General features: G+C 43.6%; 1 protein-coding gene across 7 annotated transcripts in view; it reads right to left on the bottom strand.

Moving 5' to 3' along the window:
• Positions 1 to 2,361: 2,361 nt before the first annotated feature.
• LOC129855531 (KN motif and ankyrin repeat domain-containing protein 4-like) overlaps positions 2,362 to 17,490 on the bottom strand; it is a 101,038-nt gene continuing 85,909 nt past the window's right edge. For 6 of the 7 annotated variants that reach the window (XM_055923295.1, XM_055923297.1, XM_055923298.1 and 3 more), the window contains exons 5-10: positions 13,082 to 13,351; positions 11,871 to 11,955; positions 8,063 to 8,282; positions 7,624 to 7,766; positions 6,933 to 7,133; positions 2,362 to 5,899 (exon numbers count right to left, since the gene is read on the bottom strand). In XM_055923295.1, the coding sequence (XP_055779270.1) occupies positions 5,741 to 5,899; positions 6,933 to 7,133; positions 7,624 to 7,766; positions 8,063 to 8,282; positions 11,871 to 11,955; positions 13,082 to 13,351 (1,078 nt within the window). In that variant the 3' untranslated portion in view covers positions 2,362 to 5,740. The other variant, XM_055923300.1, reaches the window with a different exon arrangement.

Below are 17,490 nucleotides of genomic sequence, written 5' to 3'. Positions count from 1 at the left end.
CAGAATAAAAATGTTCTAACACAAGCATCCGGTTTGCAACAAGGCAATAAAGTAATACTGCAAAAGAATATGGCAAAGTGTTATGTTTGTGGCAAACCCAATATAACACATTACTGAGTATCACTCCATATTTTCAAGCATAGTGGTGGCTGCATCATGTTATGGAAATGCTTGTGATTAAGGCCTGGGAAGTTTTTCAGAGTAAAAATGTAACTGAATGGAGCTAAGCACTGGCAAAATTCTAGAGGAAAACCTGGTTCTGTCTGCTTTCCACCAGACACTGGTGGAAAATAAATAACCTAAAACACAAGGCCTAAATAACCTAAAACACAAGGCCAAATCTACACTGGAGTTGCTTACCAAGAAGACAGTGAATGAGTGACAGAGTTTTGAGTTTTGAGTTGAATCTGCTTGAAAATATATGGCAAAACCTGAAAATGGTTTTCTAGCAATGATCAACAACCAATTTGACAGAGTTTAAAGAATTTTGAAAAGTATAATGGACGAATGTTGCACAATTCAGGTGTAGAAAGCTCTTAGAGACTTACCCAGAAAGACAAAGCAGTAATCGCTGTCAAAGGTCATTGGGTTTGAATACTTTCTGAAGTCACTGTACTGATGGCATTCTGAGGATGCAGAGACACCCCTCACTCTTGTCTTTATCCTGGGGTAACATTACCATCTGCTGGTGTAAGCTAGTTTTACACACACACACAAACTACACACTTGCGCGAGCACGCACGCACGCTCACACACACACACTCGTGGGTGCCACATGGCATTTTATTTCCTCTGTGATGTCCCTGGGGTGAGTGGTCTGTCTGCCAGAGTGAAATTGGCTCAGTGAAGGTATTTGACAGGTGGACAGCTGCCTGTGAGGTCAGTATAATACAGTGCATTCGGAAAGTATTCAGACCCCTTGACTTTTTCCACATTTTGTTACGTTACAGCCTTATTCTAAAATGGATTCAATTATTTTTCCCCCCTCATAAATCTACACACAACACCCCATAATGACAAAGCAAAAACAGGTTTTTAGACATTTTTGCAGATCCTCTCGATTGAATGGGGAGCATGGCTGCACAGCTATTATCAGGTCTCTCCAGAGATGTTAGATCGGGTTCAAGTCCGGGCTCTGGCTCAAGGACATTCAGAGACTTGTCCCGAAGCCACTCCTGCGTTGTCTTGACTGTGTGCTTAGGGTCGTTGTCCTGTTGGAAGGTGAACCTTCGCCCCAGTCTGAGGTCCTGAGCGCTCTGGAGCATGTTTTCATCAAGGATCTCACTGCACATTGCTCCGTTCATCTTTACCTCGATCCTGACTAGTCTCCCAGTCCCTGCCGCTGAAAGACAGCCCCAAAGCATGATGCTGCCACCACCATGCTTCACAATAGGGATGGTGTCAGGTTTCCTCCAGACGTGATGCTTGACATTCAGGCCAAAGAGTTCAATCTTGGTTTTATCAGACCAGAGAATGTTGTTTCTCATGGTCTGAGAGTTTTTAGGTGCCTTTTGGCAAACTCCAAGCGGGCTGCCATGTGCCTTTTACTGAGGAGTGGCTTCCGTCTGGCCAGTAGCATAAAGGCCTGATTGGTGGAGTGCTGCAGAGATGGTTGTCCTTCTGGAAGGTTCTCCCATCTCCACAGAGAAACTATTGAACTCTAGCAGAGTGACCATTGGGTTCTTGGTCACCTCCCTGACCATGGCCCTTCTCCCTCGATTGCTCAGTTTGGCCGTGAACTCAGCTCTAGGAAGAGTCTTGGTGATTCCATTCTTCCGTGTAAGATTGATGGAGGCCACTGTGTTCTTGGGGACCTTCCATGCCGCATACATTTTTTAGTACACTTCCCCAGATCGGTGCCTCGACACAATCCTGTATCGGCGCTCTACGGACAATTCCTTCAACCTCATGGCTTGGATTTTGCTCTGACATGCACTGTCAACTGTGGGACCTTGCATAGACAGGTGTGTGCATTTCCAAATCATGTCCAATCAATTGAATTTACCACAGGTGGACTCCAATGAAGATAATCAATGGAAATTTCGAGTGTCATAGCAAACGGTCTGAATACTTATGTAAATAAGGTATTTTATTTTTTAACGTATGTTTTTGGTTTGTCAGTATGGGCTATTGTGTGTAGATTGGTGAGGGAAAATGTTTTGTGTAATCCATTTTTAAATAACGCTGAAACGTAACAAAATGTGGAAAAAATCAAGGGGTCTGAATACTTTCCCGAACGCACTGTTGATGGTCAGAAGGGGGAAAAAATAAGTGTGCACTTATTCAGCCATCCTTCAGAGGCTAATGCACCTTAGATGATAATATCCATTGGATCATCACATTATACACTTCTACCCAAAACAGGTTCAAATTTTCATTTTTATTTAGAAGCAATTCTTTGATTTGCAAATGGTTAACATTCAAGCCAATTTGATAGTAGGAATATTACAGGCAGGTACAGCTGTTTACATCTGATTGTGATAAAGTATTACAACAGTCAGTCCTATTGACACAGTACAGTACACAGCCTTGTCCAATAAGAGACGAGCATGAACCACCCAACCAATTAACAGTCACATTGCTTTTTAGAGTAGACCAATCAGCGTATATATACCATCCAGAAGAACCAATACATTCACATATTTAATTCCAACATGTTCATTGGACTATTGGCCCATGCATATACTGTATATTGTAAAAATATAGCATTTTGAATAAATACTAAATATATTTAAGAGCAAATGTCAGACAATACCAGATATATTTTTCACAATACTGTATCTTCAGGTAGTTAGCTATATACTTCTTTAACCAGTAGAGGTCAGTATTCAGCTCCTAAACTGAGGTTTCTGATGAACAGGTGAGAGAGACAGCACCACCCCACCTTGTGAGTACAGCCCCTTTCCTTTAGGACTGGGTTCTTAAAGGACCGGGTATGAAAAACCACATTGCGCCACATACCTCTTCATTTTCTGATAGGCAAGCTAGGATATTCTCATCATGCCATTACTTCACACCAGCCATCGTTCAATACAGAGAAGAGGTGGGTGTGGAAGAGAGAAGAGCAGTCCCCTAAAAACAACCGTTCTACTTTTCTAGCAGTGAAAGCAGCCTGTGTGTGTCCGTACGGGACAGGGGGTGGTAACATTACTGACTGAAACGTTACAGAAAATGTTACAACCCCTATTACATTATGGCCAGTGATGGATAGTAGTCTACTGCAAGGCTTCCCGTGCTCAGTGGTGTGATGTTGCACCATAGTCCTGTAGAGATATGAATGACTCTGTATCTGGAATGTAAAATAGCCTGACATTCGTTGTGCATTTTGTAGCAATTTGGGTGCATACATCATTTAATTTGTCGTCTAGAAGCAGGCAGACAGAGGAAGGGATGTATTACAGTGGAGCGAGCGAGAGAGTGTGTGTGCGCGTGAGGTGTGTGAGTGACAAAGAGAGAGAGAGCGGGAAAGTCAATTGTTCAGTAGAGTATACAGTTGCTGCAACATACTGCAGCTGTAGCTTGTGTAGCTTCTGCGAGGGTTGTTATATTGCTGCGTGTTGCGTCCTTCTGAACAACCTTCATATTGGAAGACGTCTGAGTGAGTCAGTCGTCAGGCCGTACTGACGAAAACCAAGCTTGGATATGTACAGCGTGTGTCAATCAAACAGAGTGAAACAAATTTGCATTTCAAAATAAATATACTGTCTGTATTTGATAAAACGCCATAATAACATTCAGACTGTATTTAGTTAAATAAATGGCTCATGTCCAAATATAAAATAATAGTGATGTCATTAATGAACACGTTTCCATCCAGTTTTCATGTGAGTAAAGTCAGACCGTATATAAAAAAAAATATATATTAAAAAACAGCTGTGATGCAAACAGAAAATTTCGTAACAATTTTATAAATGCCGCCAGAGAATTTTTTCGTTAGACATGGTGGGATATTTTTGTGTCGGTAAAATGTATTTTGCGTGAAATGCCGCTGGAAACACCTTTATGCGCAAATAAGTAACTCGGGAAGCCATGCGGTTTATTAGGCTACATATTAAGTCAATTATGATGAACTTCACAGGGTGTTGAAAGTGCACGTTGTGAACTTTATGTTCTGTTCGAATAAATATCGAGGGTCTTATTCTGGTGTCATGATGATCGATGCTTGACTGCCATTTGACAAATGCAAATATTCTTATCCATAATAATCTCACTGTGTAGATTAGCCTACCCGCAGTGTATCTGCGAGCGGTTGGCTGACCAGAGTAGGTATATTTGATATTTAAGGCAACAGTTTTTGTGTCAAAACTAGTGTAAAATGCGATGGAAACGCATTGACTTAGGTCAATGAACGTTTGAACATATTGAAGAACTATCTGGCTTTAACGGCCATGTACTCTTATAATCTCCAACTGGCACAGCCAGAAGAGGACTGGCCAGCCTTCAGGGACTGGTACTCTATATTTTCTTCTAGGTTCCGGCCTTTCTAGGGAGTTTTTCCCTTATACATCTGCATTGCTTCCTGTTTGGGGTTTTAGGCTGGGTTTCTGTATAACACTGTGACATCTGCTGATGGAAAAAGGTATTTATAAATACATTTGATTGATTAATTGGTTGATTGAACTTTTGGCTCTCAAGTTGCGCAGCGGTCTAAGGCACTGCATCTCAGTGCAAGAGGAGTTACTACAGTCCCTGGTTCGAATCCAGGCTGTATCACATCCAGCTGTGATTGGGTGGCGCACAATTGGCCCAGTGTTGTCCAGGTTTGGCTGGGGTAGGCTGTCATTGTAAATAAGAATTTGTTCTTAACTGACTTGCCTAGTTAAATAAAGGTTAAACATATATCTTTTTTAAACACACAACAACAAAAAACGTTGAACTTGAATTTAAGCGAAAATTTAAATGTTGTGTGCAATACATCACGCACAGATTTAATTTTCCTGCCACAAGTCAGTTTGCTTAAAACACACCATCGGGTGGAAAATTTGCATATTTTCGTTATGCGGATTTTAAAATATTCGCATGAAAATCTGTTGCCAATTGGATGGAAACCTAGCTACAGGTATAAAAAGGAAAAAGAAAAAACATAGTATTGATAATAAAATGACCGATTTTTAAGGTAGATCATGTGTTTAAGATTATTTTGGCCTGAATAGCTTGTTTTATATTAGAAAGCAGCAATCCATCATCCTTCTGGTGTCCTTCTGCCCTCTTCCTGGATCACCTGTCAATCACCACTGCTACTGGGGTTTTGAGTGTCACATTGGCTGGCTGCCAAACAGTTGATACATTGTTCCCACTCAATAAATGTTGGCAGAAATGTGAAGAATGTGTGCGATTCTGGTTCCGTGGGGCTCCAGTCCAATAGGCCTATCTGTGAGCTGAGCTCTGGTCGGTGGGGAGACATAGGCAGTGGTGGTGAATACAGCCTTTGTCTGTCCTCCAGACAGTCTGGAAAAGGGTATGGTCCATGACAGTGGAGGCTGGTGGGAGGAGCTATAGGAGGACGGGCTCATTGTAATGGCTGCATTTGAATTAATGGAATGGAGTCAAACATGTGGTTTCCGTATGTTTGATCCGTTTGACACCGTTCCATTTATTCCACTCCAGCCATTACAATGAGCCCGTCCTCTTATACCTCCACCCACCAGCCTCCTCTGGTCCAGGGAAAGAGGTCCGGGGTATAGTGGGTCCAGGGTGGGTGGGTCCGGGGCTGGGTTAGAGAGGGGCTACAGGAGGGGGCTCAGAGGAGAGAGGCTGTGGTGGTGGTGATGATGGTGGCAGAGGTGGTGGTTGAGGGGTTGGAGGCCTGGGTGGTGGTGGAATCTGAGTGGGTCTTGAGTAGGTCGACTATCTCAGCGTGGGAGGACGCTACCGCCACCGACAGAGCCCTCTGACCATCCTAGAGAGAGAGAGAGAGAATGTTGATTCACTTTTAGAGATAACAAAAACAGTGTGGGTCAATCATGTTGGAACTGTGAACACTGTCCTCTCCACCAGCCAGAGAATGTGTGCTTTAGACCCCTCCCTCCCTCCCCTTCCCACAGTGGGACCAACAGGAGAAACAGGAGACCTGGGTATTGAGCGTACAGGCAAAACCTACACCCCAAAACATTTTTATTGTCACATTGGGCCAGTGGTGCAATGGATAATGCGTCTGACTCTGAATCGGACGAGAGTGAGAGCAGGATAATACCATGTCAGGACCATGGGAAAGGAAGAGATAGAGAGAGTGATATTTGCAGCCTGTCTGCCACAGCCCACACCCACACAGTGATGTCTGGGGTTCCAGGGTCTACTTTGCCCTGGAGGCCTCACACAAGGTCTGATTCTAGCCATAGCCTCCACGCAATTCGCATACAGACACCTCTACACATCAAGTACAGTGTAATGCCTTCTAGGAGGGATTAGTGTGTCAAACCCAGAGAGACATCACTACAAACCAGTCATTAACCTAGAAGCTAATATCTGGCTGCCCATGCTGCTATCACTCGGTGGAGGTAAAATAGGATAGTGTGTTTCTGGTCAATTCCCTGCAGCCCAAAGGTTAGGGGATTTGACATCCTCTGCGAGTCTCTGTACTCATTCAATTAAATGAACATGATGCACTTCACAGTTTTAGCCATGTGGTGGCACTGTTGTGTTGTTTTGAAATGCAACATTTTGGGAAGTCCAAAAGTAAATGTACTGTATGTACCACAGGACGCTGCTAAGGGGAGAACGGCTCATAATACGGAACGGAACGGAGCAAATGAAATGGCATCAAACAAATGGAAACAATGTATTTGATTCCATTGAATCTGCTCCAGACATTAACACGAGTCCATTCTCCCCAATTAAGGTGTCACCAATCTCCTGTGGTATGTATGTGTTCATGTTTGTGTGTATGCCCTGATGTGTGTATGTGTACAGCATGTGTGTGCGTGCGTTCCTACCTTGTCTGTGAGGCTGGTGTCACAGTGGCCAGACTCCAGTAGCACCCGAACGATCTCGGTGTGACCGTGCTCACACGCGCACATGAGTGCGGTCGAACCGTCTTTGTCCTGAATGTTGAGGTCAGCTTGGCAGCTCAGCAGCAACCGCACCATGGCTGTACGACCATGGCTGACCGATAGCATCAGAGCCGTCTGCCCTGCCTAGAAACCAGGAGAGAGGGAAGCAAGAGAAAAGAAAAGAGCACAGGAAGGAAACGTGAGAGAGGGGAACGATATATGTTTGTGGTAGGAAGAATGAGTGTGAGGAAGAGAGTCAAGTACACTGGTCCTGAGTGACTGGGTGAGTAGGTTTGTATTGAGTATAGGTATTTTTTGCTCAATATATATACTTTTTTGGGGCACACAAGAAAATATAAAACAAAAATATGAAGGTTTAAAAGGTGAACAACAACTAATTTGTGCAGGAGAGGTTAAAAAAAGGGCTTGTAGGTGACTGTGTGCAGATGTTTCAATGTCTATAGAATGGCTTGTACAGTAGATAGCTGAGTGAATATACAGTCTGTGACTGCCTGAGTGCAGGTTAGTGTGACTATACAGCAGCTCAGTGTTAATGTGTGTCTGTGAGTGTACAATGTGTGTGTGTGGGGGGGGGGGGGGGGTGTATGAGAGAGTGTGTACATGTTTTGTGTACCTGGCTGGCGCGGGCATTGACATCTCCCTGTCTCAGTAGCTGCAGAGCCACCTCCATGTCCTCTGATCCATCAGCAGCTGTCAGGGAGGCCAGCATCACGGCTGTGTAGCCCGCCTTGTTCACGATGTCCACCTCACACAGACCTACACACACACACACACACACATACAGTACACAAAACCAAAAGTACATGAACACACACACAGACACACATACGCATGGTGCTCAAGCGTTCCGCGAACACATACAAACTCACACAACAAGCCATTTCAAGTCAATAGCTAAGGACTCGATGAGGAAAAAGGGTATGGAGAAGAAAAAAAGGGGAGCTAGAGAGACTGAGAAAAAGGGGTGAGAGAGAGAGAAACAGGGGTGAGAGAGATTTGAATTGATAGATGAGAGTGGGGGTTTTGGAGAGAGGTGTATGATTATCCCGTACCTGTGTCCAGCAGCAGTTTGACCACAGGGAAGTTGGAGTGGGACACGCTGTAGTGGAGCGCTGTGTTGCCGTTACCGTCGGCCAGGTTCACGATGTAACGCAGGAGGGTCGGCGTGGCGATGCCCACCTCTCTCAGGTAGAGGGTGACGGTGTCAGCCAGAGAGTTCTTCTGACTGGACACACGGAACCACTCCTGGTACAACACCATCAGGACATGTCTCTGACAGAGGGAGAGAACACACACACACACACACTATGACACACACACTCCTGGTACAACACCATCAGGACATGTCTCTGACAGAGGGAGAGAACACACACACACACACACTATGACACACACACTCCTGGTACAACACCGTCAGGACATGTCTCTGACAGAGGGAGAGAACACACACACACTCCTGGTACAACACCATCAGGACATGTCTCTGACCGAGGGAAAGAACACACACACACACACACACACTATGACACACACACTCCTTGTACAACACCGTCAGGACATGTCTCTGACCGAGGGAAAGAACACACACACACACACACACACACACACACTATGACACACACACTCCTGGTACAACACCATCAGGACATGTCTCTGACAGAGGGAGAGAACACACACACACACACACACACTATGACACACACACTCCTGGTACAACACTGTCAGGACATGTCTCTGACCGAGGGAAAGAACACACACCCACACACTATGACACACACACTCCTGACACACACACTCCTGGTACAACACCGTCAGGACATGTCTCTGACCGAGGGAAAGAACACACACACACACACACACACATACACATACACACACACACACACACACACTCCTGGTACAACACCATCAAGACATGTCTCTGACAGAGGGAGAGAACACACACACACACACACTCTCCTGGTACAACGCTGTCAGAACATGTCTCTGAGGGGACACACAAACACACACTGTTACACACACAACACACACTCTCCTGGTACATTACCGGCAGAATATGTCTGTTGTACGGTGTTGTGCCCAACAAGGGTTAGGGTTGCAGTAGGTTAAGGTTAGGGTTGGGTTGAGGCTAGGGTTAGTGTTGTACCGGGACGTGGACACGAATCTAGGGTTAGGGTTGTGGTTGAGGCTAGGGTTAGGGTTGTACTGGGATGTGGACATGAAGCTAGGGTTAGGGTTGTGGTTGAGGCTAGGGTTAGTGTTGTACCGGGACGTGGACATGAAGCTAGGAATAGTGTTGTACCGGGACGTGGACATGAAGCTAGGGTTAGTGTTGTATCGGGACGTGGACATGAAGCTAGGGTTAGTGTTGTATCGGGACGTGGACATGAAGCTAGGGTTAGTGTTGTACCGGGACGTGGACATGAAGCTAGGGTTAGTGTTGTACCGGGATGTGGACATGAAGCTAGGGTTAGGGTTGTGGTTGAGGCTAGGGTCAGGGTTGTACCGGGGCGTGGACATGAAGCTAGGGTTAGGTTTGTGGTTGAGGCTAGGGTTAGGGTTGAATCATAAAGATAGTTGGAGATCTCTAGTTGGATATAACCCTGTTTTTGCAAGGACATTGCCATTGAGGGCTTCCACCATTTTCAAGTAGTCAACTGGGTGGTGATTCCTATGGGTTGGGAGGGATAAGCCAATGTTCAGACCTTTGGCTTCTTTTTTTGGTTACCTAGTTTGTAAATGGCTTTAAGCTGTATCACCACCATCTAGTAGCCAAAATAAATGAATGACACACAAGATTTGGTTCAAGACTCCAGCACTGCAGGTGGCGGTAAATCACCATTATAAGCTTTATGCTTTTTTCAAACACAAAAGAAGAAGAACATTTACAACTTCAAAATGGAGATAGCATCAGTGGCTCTGGCCTTGCTGTCACAGATGCCATAGGTTGAGCTCTCCAACTAAATCTCTATGAGTTGAACCAGGATGTGGACAAGAAGCTAGGGTTAGGATTATGGGTGGGTTTAGGGTTTAGCCGAGGTGTGGATTTCAAGGTAGGGTTAGGGGTCACGTTTGTTAGCACTTGTAATTTATATACAAAAAAATATGTTTTCAGGTATTTTCCCAGTTTTTATTGAAAGCTGTACAAAAATGAGGTACATAGTGTGAAGACCAGTCGGGCTGGGATTAAAATCCCACGATGTTCATGAATCGCATACAGTACCAGTCAAAAGTTTGGACACCTACTTATTCAAGGGTTTTTCTTTATTTTTACTATTTTCTACATTGTGGAATAATAAGGAAGACATCAAAACTATGAAATAACACATATGGAATCATGTAGTAACCCAAAAAGTGTTAAACAAATCTAAATATATTTTAGATTCTTCAAAGTAGCCTTGATGACAGCTCTGCATACTCTTGGCGTTCTCTCAACCAGCTTCACGAGGAATGCTTTTCCAACAGTCTTGAAAGAGTTCCCACATACATGTATGCTGAGCACTTGTTGGCTGCTTTTTCTTCACTCTGCGGTCCAACTCATCCCAAACCATCTCAATTGGGTTGAGATCGGGTGATTGTGGAGGCCAGGTCATCTGATGCAGCACTCCATCACTCTCCTTCTTGGTCAAATAGCCCCTACACAGCCTGGAGGTGTGTTTTGGGTCATTGTCCTTTTGAAAAATAAATGATAGTCCCACTAGGCACAATCCAGATGAGATGGCCAATCGCTGCAGAATGCTGTGGTAGCCATGCTGGTTAAGTGTGCCTTGAATTCTAAATAAATCACTGACAGTGTCACCAGCAAAGCACCATCACATCTCCTCCTCCATGCTTCACGGTGGGAACCACACATGCGGAGATCATCCGTTCATCTACTCTGCGTCTCACAAAGACACGGCGGTTGAAACCAAAAATCTCAAATTTGGACTCATCAGACCAAAGGACAGATTTCCACCGGTCTAATGTCCATTGTGCGTGTTTCTTGGCCACTAGCAAGTCTCTTCTTATTATTGTTGTTCTTTAGTAGTGGTTTCTTTGCAGCAATTAGACCGTGAAGTCCTGATTCACACAGTCTCCTCTGAACAGTTGATGTTGAGATGTGTCTGTTACTTGAACTCTGTGAAGCATTTATTTGGGCTGCAATCTGAGGTGCAGTTAACTCTAATGAACTTATCCTCTGCAGCAGAGGTAACTCTGGGTCTTTCCTGTGGCGGTCCTCATGAGAGCCAGTTTCAATCATAGCGCCTGATGGTTTTTGTGACTGCACTTGAATAAACTTTCAAAGTTCATGAAATGTTCCTTATTGACTGACCTTCATGTCTTTAAGTAATGGTGGACTGTTGTTTCTCTTTGCTTATTTGAGCTGTTCTTGCCATAATATGGACTTGGTCTTTTTCCAAATAGGGCTATCTTCTGTCTACCAACCCTACCTTGTCACAACACAACTGATTGGTTAAGAAGGAAAGAAATTCCACAAATTACTTTCAACAAGGCACACCTGTTTATTGAAATGTGTTTCAGGTGACTACCTCATGAAGCTGGTTGAGAGAATGCCAAGGGTGAGTGTGCAAAGTTGTAATCAAGGCAAAGGGTGGCTACTTTGAAGAATCTCAAATATAAAATATATTTTGATTTGTTTAATTTGTTTAACATTTTTCTTGGTTACTACCTGATTCCATATGTGTTATTTCATAGTTTTGACGTCTTCACTATTATTCTACAATGTAGAAAATAGTCAAAATAAAGATAAAACCTTGAATGAGTAGGCGTGTCCAAACTTTTGACTGGTACTGTATGTGAAGAGGGTGTTGGCCTTACGACTAACCTCAGGCACGACAGTTTGAAGGGAACCGTTCTTACCATTTCTACATCGGGGGCCTCCACCTCTGCCATACGATCCTTAATGTAGTGACACGCTTCCATGAAGCCCTTATCGATCGTCTCCCTGTGTGAACATGACATGACTTAAAGTTACCTTTCATAGCAATGCATATTGACAGACAGACATATGTGGTGGTGAAATGGTCTGGATTAAATCAGCATGAACCGTAGTAGGGAAATTAAGTCCCTTAAAACATCCCAGGCCTAATCATACCTGGCTCATAAGCATAAGCAAAAAGCAGATACATAAATCCAACGGTAGCATAATGCAAAGCACATTCCTTATGAAACATGATAGCTTACATCTCTTGACATGAACTTTACCGAGACTATGAATAAAGATGAAGGTATACTTATGTGACGATGACTCATCGAAAGCAATAAACACACGACTGCATTTTTCCCATCTCTTCACTGTGGAACTTTATCCCCTGTGGTAGTATAGAATCATGGCATATCTGTTTTCTCATCACGCCGCTGCATGTCATGATGGCAACAACAATGTAGAGCCCACATGATGTCCCGCCTGCTCCTTCCTGACTAACACAGACAGAACAATAGCACGGCCCCTGAGGGCTTTTCTGAGACGAAGCCTAAAAGTCAACATATCCAACACATCCTCCATGTAACTGAATCACACTTCAGTGTGTGTGTGTGTGTGTGTGTGTGTGTGTGTGTGTGTGTGTGTGTGTGTGTGTGTGTGTGTGTGTGTGTGTGTGTGTGTGTGTGTGTGTGTGTGTGTGTGTGTGTTTTGTGTGTATGTGTGTGTGTGTGTGTTTTGGGTGTGCTTGTGTGTGTGTGCATACATGTGTGTATATGTCTGGTACGTCAGCAGCGGAAGGGGCCGAACCATTCTAGGGCTAGGCGCCATCAGTGGGGTGGACGGCTGATATATTAAAGCCTCACTCAGCACCTGTCTCATTCATCAATTGAAGGGTGTTGCTCTACGCTGTTGCGGAAAAACCACGCGCGGTTATCATTTCAGAAGTCATCCACTCTGGATGATATTTAATGAACCAATATGGGTAAAGAACCTTGATCAAGAACTGCCTGGTGGCTGGCCCACTGTGGGAGTTAAACAACAAATGTTCTGGTCACCAACTGCTCTATCTCACTACTTAAATAATGAGACTTTTTTTGATAATCCATTTCCCCGCACATCCACACTCTCCTTCTATCTCCTTACATACCCTGATGCTGCAGCTGGCTGCTCCTCCAGGAGTGCCTGGCTCTTCTCTGGGTCCTGAGAGTCTTCATGGCCCTCTGTCTCCCCAGCCTGGGCCCCTGCTCCCTGGGCCTCCTCCTCTGTAGCTGTGGCCTCCCCCGGGCCCTGAGCTGCTCCAGCTCCCTCCTGCTTCTCCTGCTCCTCCTCAAGCTCAGAGCTGTCCACCTCCTCCTCCTCTACCTCCCCCTTCTCCTCCTCCTCACTGGATTCCTCCTCACTCGAGGTAGTCTCATACCTAGACATTAACAACAGCACAAACAACATCAGTGAGAGTACAGATGTTGGAAGAGCATCGAAATGATCAAATAAGGCCATTCAGACCCATGTGGGCTGGCCATTGGCCTAACATAGCATTTTTGTGTAACATCTTGGAATCACTAACATCTGTGACCAGTGAGAACATGGCTTGGTCAGGTGTAGATGGTTCATGGAAAGGTGCATAATTAGACGGTACTTCATGAAAAGGTATGTGTGTTTGTAGGTTTTTGTCACTGTCAAGGAACTTCTATAGGGCCCTTGATCAGAAAGACTAAGGTCTGGTATAGAATAGTGTTCCTTCATGGATGTTTGTGGACCTTTTGTTCAGGGGCCACAGAATGCCAGAAGGAGAAGGGCAAATAGAGGCAGTGTAAGGAGAGGTCATGGGATCAGGGTCTGAAGGAGGGAGGTCTGTGCTATGTTCTCAAGGCAATGTGTGTGTGTGTGTGTGTGTGTGTGTGTGTGTGTGTGTGTGTGTGTGTGTGTGTGTGTGTGTGTGTGTTGTGATGAGGGACAAGGAGGGTATGGATGGAGAAAACATGAACAGAGGTATACAGCATGCACTTCCTGGTATGGGTCAAAGGTTAGGAGCAACCATAACCAGGCTATTACATTTTTTATATGACGCAGTGAACCCTTTAAAAAAAGTGAGAATTTTCCATTCACAGAACAGCTAATTAGCAATAATATACAGTTGAAGTCGGAAGTTTACATACACTTAGGTTGGAGTAATTAAAACTAGTTTTTTAACAACTCCACAAATTTCTTGTTAACAAACTATAGTTTTGGCAAGTCGGTTAGGACATCTACTTTGTGCATGACACAAGTAATTTTTCCAACAATTGCTTACAGACAGATTTTTTCACTTATAATTCATTGTATCACAATTCCAGTGGGTCAGAAGTTTACATACACTAAGTTGACTGTGCCCACGCATTTCTATAGGTTTGAGGTCAGGGCTTTGTGATGGCCACTCCAATACCTAAGCCATTTTGCCACAACTTTGGAAGTATGTTTGGGGTCATTGTCCATTTGGAAGACCCATTTGCGACTAAGCTTTAACTTCCTGACTGATGTCTTGAGATGTTGCTTCAATATTTCCATATAATTTTCCTACCTTATGATGCCATCTATTTGTGAAGTGCACCAGTCCCTCCTGCAGCAAAGCACCCCCACAACATGATGCTGCCACCCCCGTTCTTCACAGTTGGGATGGTTTCTTCAGCTTGCAAGCCTCACACTTTTCCCTCCAAACATAACGATGGTCATTATGGCCAAACAGTTCTATTTTTGTTTCATCAGACCAGAGAACATTTCTCAAAAACTACAGTCTTTGTCCCCATCTGCAGCAAACCGTAGTCTGGCTTTTTTATGGCGGTTTTGGAGCAGTGGCTTCTTCCTTGCTGATTGGCTTTTCAGGTTATGTCGATATAGGACTTGTTTTACTGTGGATATAGATAGTTTTGTACCTGTTTCCTCCAGCATCTTCACAAGATCCTTTGCTGGGATTGATTTGCACTTTTGGCAACAAAGTACTTTCCTCTCTAGGAGACAGAACACATCTCCTTCCTGAGCGGTGTGACGGCTGCGTCGTCCCATGGTGTTTTTACTTGCGTACTATTTTTTGTACAGATGCACGTGGTACCTTCAGGCGTTTGGAAATTGATCCCAATGATGAACCAGACTTGTGGAGGTCTTGACTGATTTCTTTAGATTTTCCCCTGATGTCAAGCAAAGAGGCTTGAGTTTTAACTTCTTATGGCTGCAGGGGCAGTATTGAGTAGCTTGAAAGGTGCTCAGAGGTGCCCATAGTAAACTGCCTGCTCCTCAGTCCCAGTTGCGAATATATGCATATTATTATTCGTATTGGATAGAAAACACTCTGACGTTTCTAAAACTGTTTGAATGATGTCTGTGAGTATAACATAACTCATATGGCAGGCAAAACCTGAGAAAAAATCCAAACAGGAAGTGGGAATTCTGAGGTTGGTCGATTTTCAACAAAGACCCTATTGAATACACAGTGAGATATGGATGAGTTTGCACTTCCTACAGCTTCCACTAGATGTCAACAGTCTGTAGAACCTTGTCTGATGCCTCTACTGTGAAGTGGGGCCAAAGGAGACAGGAATTAGTCAGGTCTATCATGACTTGACCATGCTCTGACCATGCACATTCACATGAGAGGAAGCTGTGTTCCATCGCACATCTGAAGTCAATGTAATTCTCCGGTTGGAACGTTATTCAAGATTTATGTTAAAAACATTCTAAAGATTGATTCAATACATCGCTCGACATGTTTCTACTGACTGTTACGTAACTTTTGGACATTTTGTCTGCTTTTAGTGAACTCGCTTCCTGACGTTGGATTTGTTTACCAAACACGCTAACAAAAATAGCTATTTGGACATAAATTATGGACATTACCGAACAAAACGAACATTTCTTGTGGAAGTGGGAGTCCTGGGAGTGCATTCCGACGAAGATCAGCAAAGGTAAGTGAAGATTTATAATGCTTTTTATGAGTTTTATTGACTGCACAATTTGGCGGGTAACTGTATGGCTTGCTTTTGTGGCTGAACGCTGTTCTCAGGTTATTGAATATTGTGCTTTTGCCGTAAAGCTTTTTGAAATCTGACACAGCGATGGCATTAATTCTATGTAAAACATGTGTCTTTCATCAAAGTTTATGATGAGTATTTATGTTATTTGACGTGACTCTGCAATTTCTCCTGATTTTTTGGAGGCATTTCTGAACATGGCGCCAATGTAAACTGAGGTTTTTGGATATAAATATTAACTTTATCGAATAAATCATATATGTATTGTGTAACATGAAGTCCTATGAGTGTCATCTGATGAAGATCATCAAAGGTTAGTGATTCATTTTATCTCTATTTCTGCTTTTTGTGACTCCTGTCTTTGGCTGGAAAAAATGACTGTGTTTGTCTGTGACTTGGCTCTGACCTTACATAATAATTTATGGTGCTTTCACTGAAAAGCCTATTTGAAATCGGACACTTTGGTGGGATTAACAACAATATTACCTTTAAAATGGTATAAGATACATGTTTGAGGAATTTTAATTATGAGATTTCTGTTGTTTGAATTTGGCGCCCTTCACTTTCACTGGCTGTTGTCATATCATCCCGTTAACGGGATTGCAGCCATAAGAAGTTTTAAAGTAGGCCTTGAAATACATCCACAGGTACACCTCCAATTGACTCAAATGATGTCAATTAGCCTATCAGAAGCTTCTAAAGCCATGACATCCATCTCTGGAATTTTCCAAGCTGTTTAAAGGCACAGTCAACTAGTGTATGTAAACTTCTGACCCACTGGAATTGTGATATAGTGAATTATAAGTGAAATAATCTGTCTGTAAACAATTGTTGTGAAAATTACTTGTATCATGCACAAAGTAGATGTCCTAACCGACTTGCCAAAACTATAGTTTGTTAACAAAACATGTGTGGAGTGGTTGAAAAACGAGTTTTAATGACTCCAACCTAAGTATGTAAACTTCCGACTTCAACTGTATATATAAAACATATATATGGGGGATTGGAAATCATGCAGACAATTACATTGATAGAATCCACAATCTATTTGCAATATTAAAGATGTTCGACCCCCTAAAAAAATAAAACAATTTAAAAAACATCTTCAGAAATGTTAATTTTGATCAGCTTCCACAATTATTATAGTTTGTTGCGTCATGATAAGAGTCTCCCTTGGAGCTGTTATCTGAATGAACCTCATCAGGTAAGAAATCAAAGAATCAGTACATCAGTAGATCCAGTCTGACTGTGTTGTGTGTTATAGTTTTGATGAGAGGGGCGGGCTGCTGTCTGCTGTCAGGCCCAGCAATGTGTTATGGCCAGGCTATAGTAATTGTGTGTGTGCTGGTGGGAGGGCCAGTCAGCAGGTAGTATATTTGTAGCACATGGGAATGTGTGAAACTTACTCATCAGCCTGAAGTGTCCCCATTTGTGCCAGCAAATAGCTAGCTTTTTGCGTGGCAGTGACTGGTAAGAAGCTTCGGGAGGGTGGTCACATGTGCTAGCAAGGCAGAGGTCCTGGGGTTGAGCCTGGGTGTGAGCTGAATCAGGAGGA

This window comes from Salvelinus fontinalis, chromosome 5, assembly GCF_029448725.1.
Source record: "Salvelinus fontinalis isolate EN_2023a chromosome 5, ASM2944872v1, whole genome shotgun sequence".
Lineage (NCBI taxonomy): Eukaryota > Metazoa > Chordata > Actinopteri > Salmoniformes > Salmonidae > Salvelinus > Salvelinus fontinalis.
The sequence above is the reverse complement of the archived record's forward strand: the minus strand, read 5'-3'. Positions and strand labels throughout refer to the sequence as shown.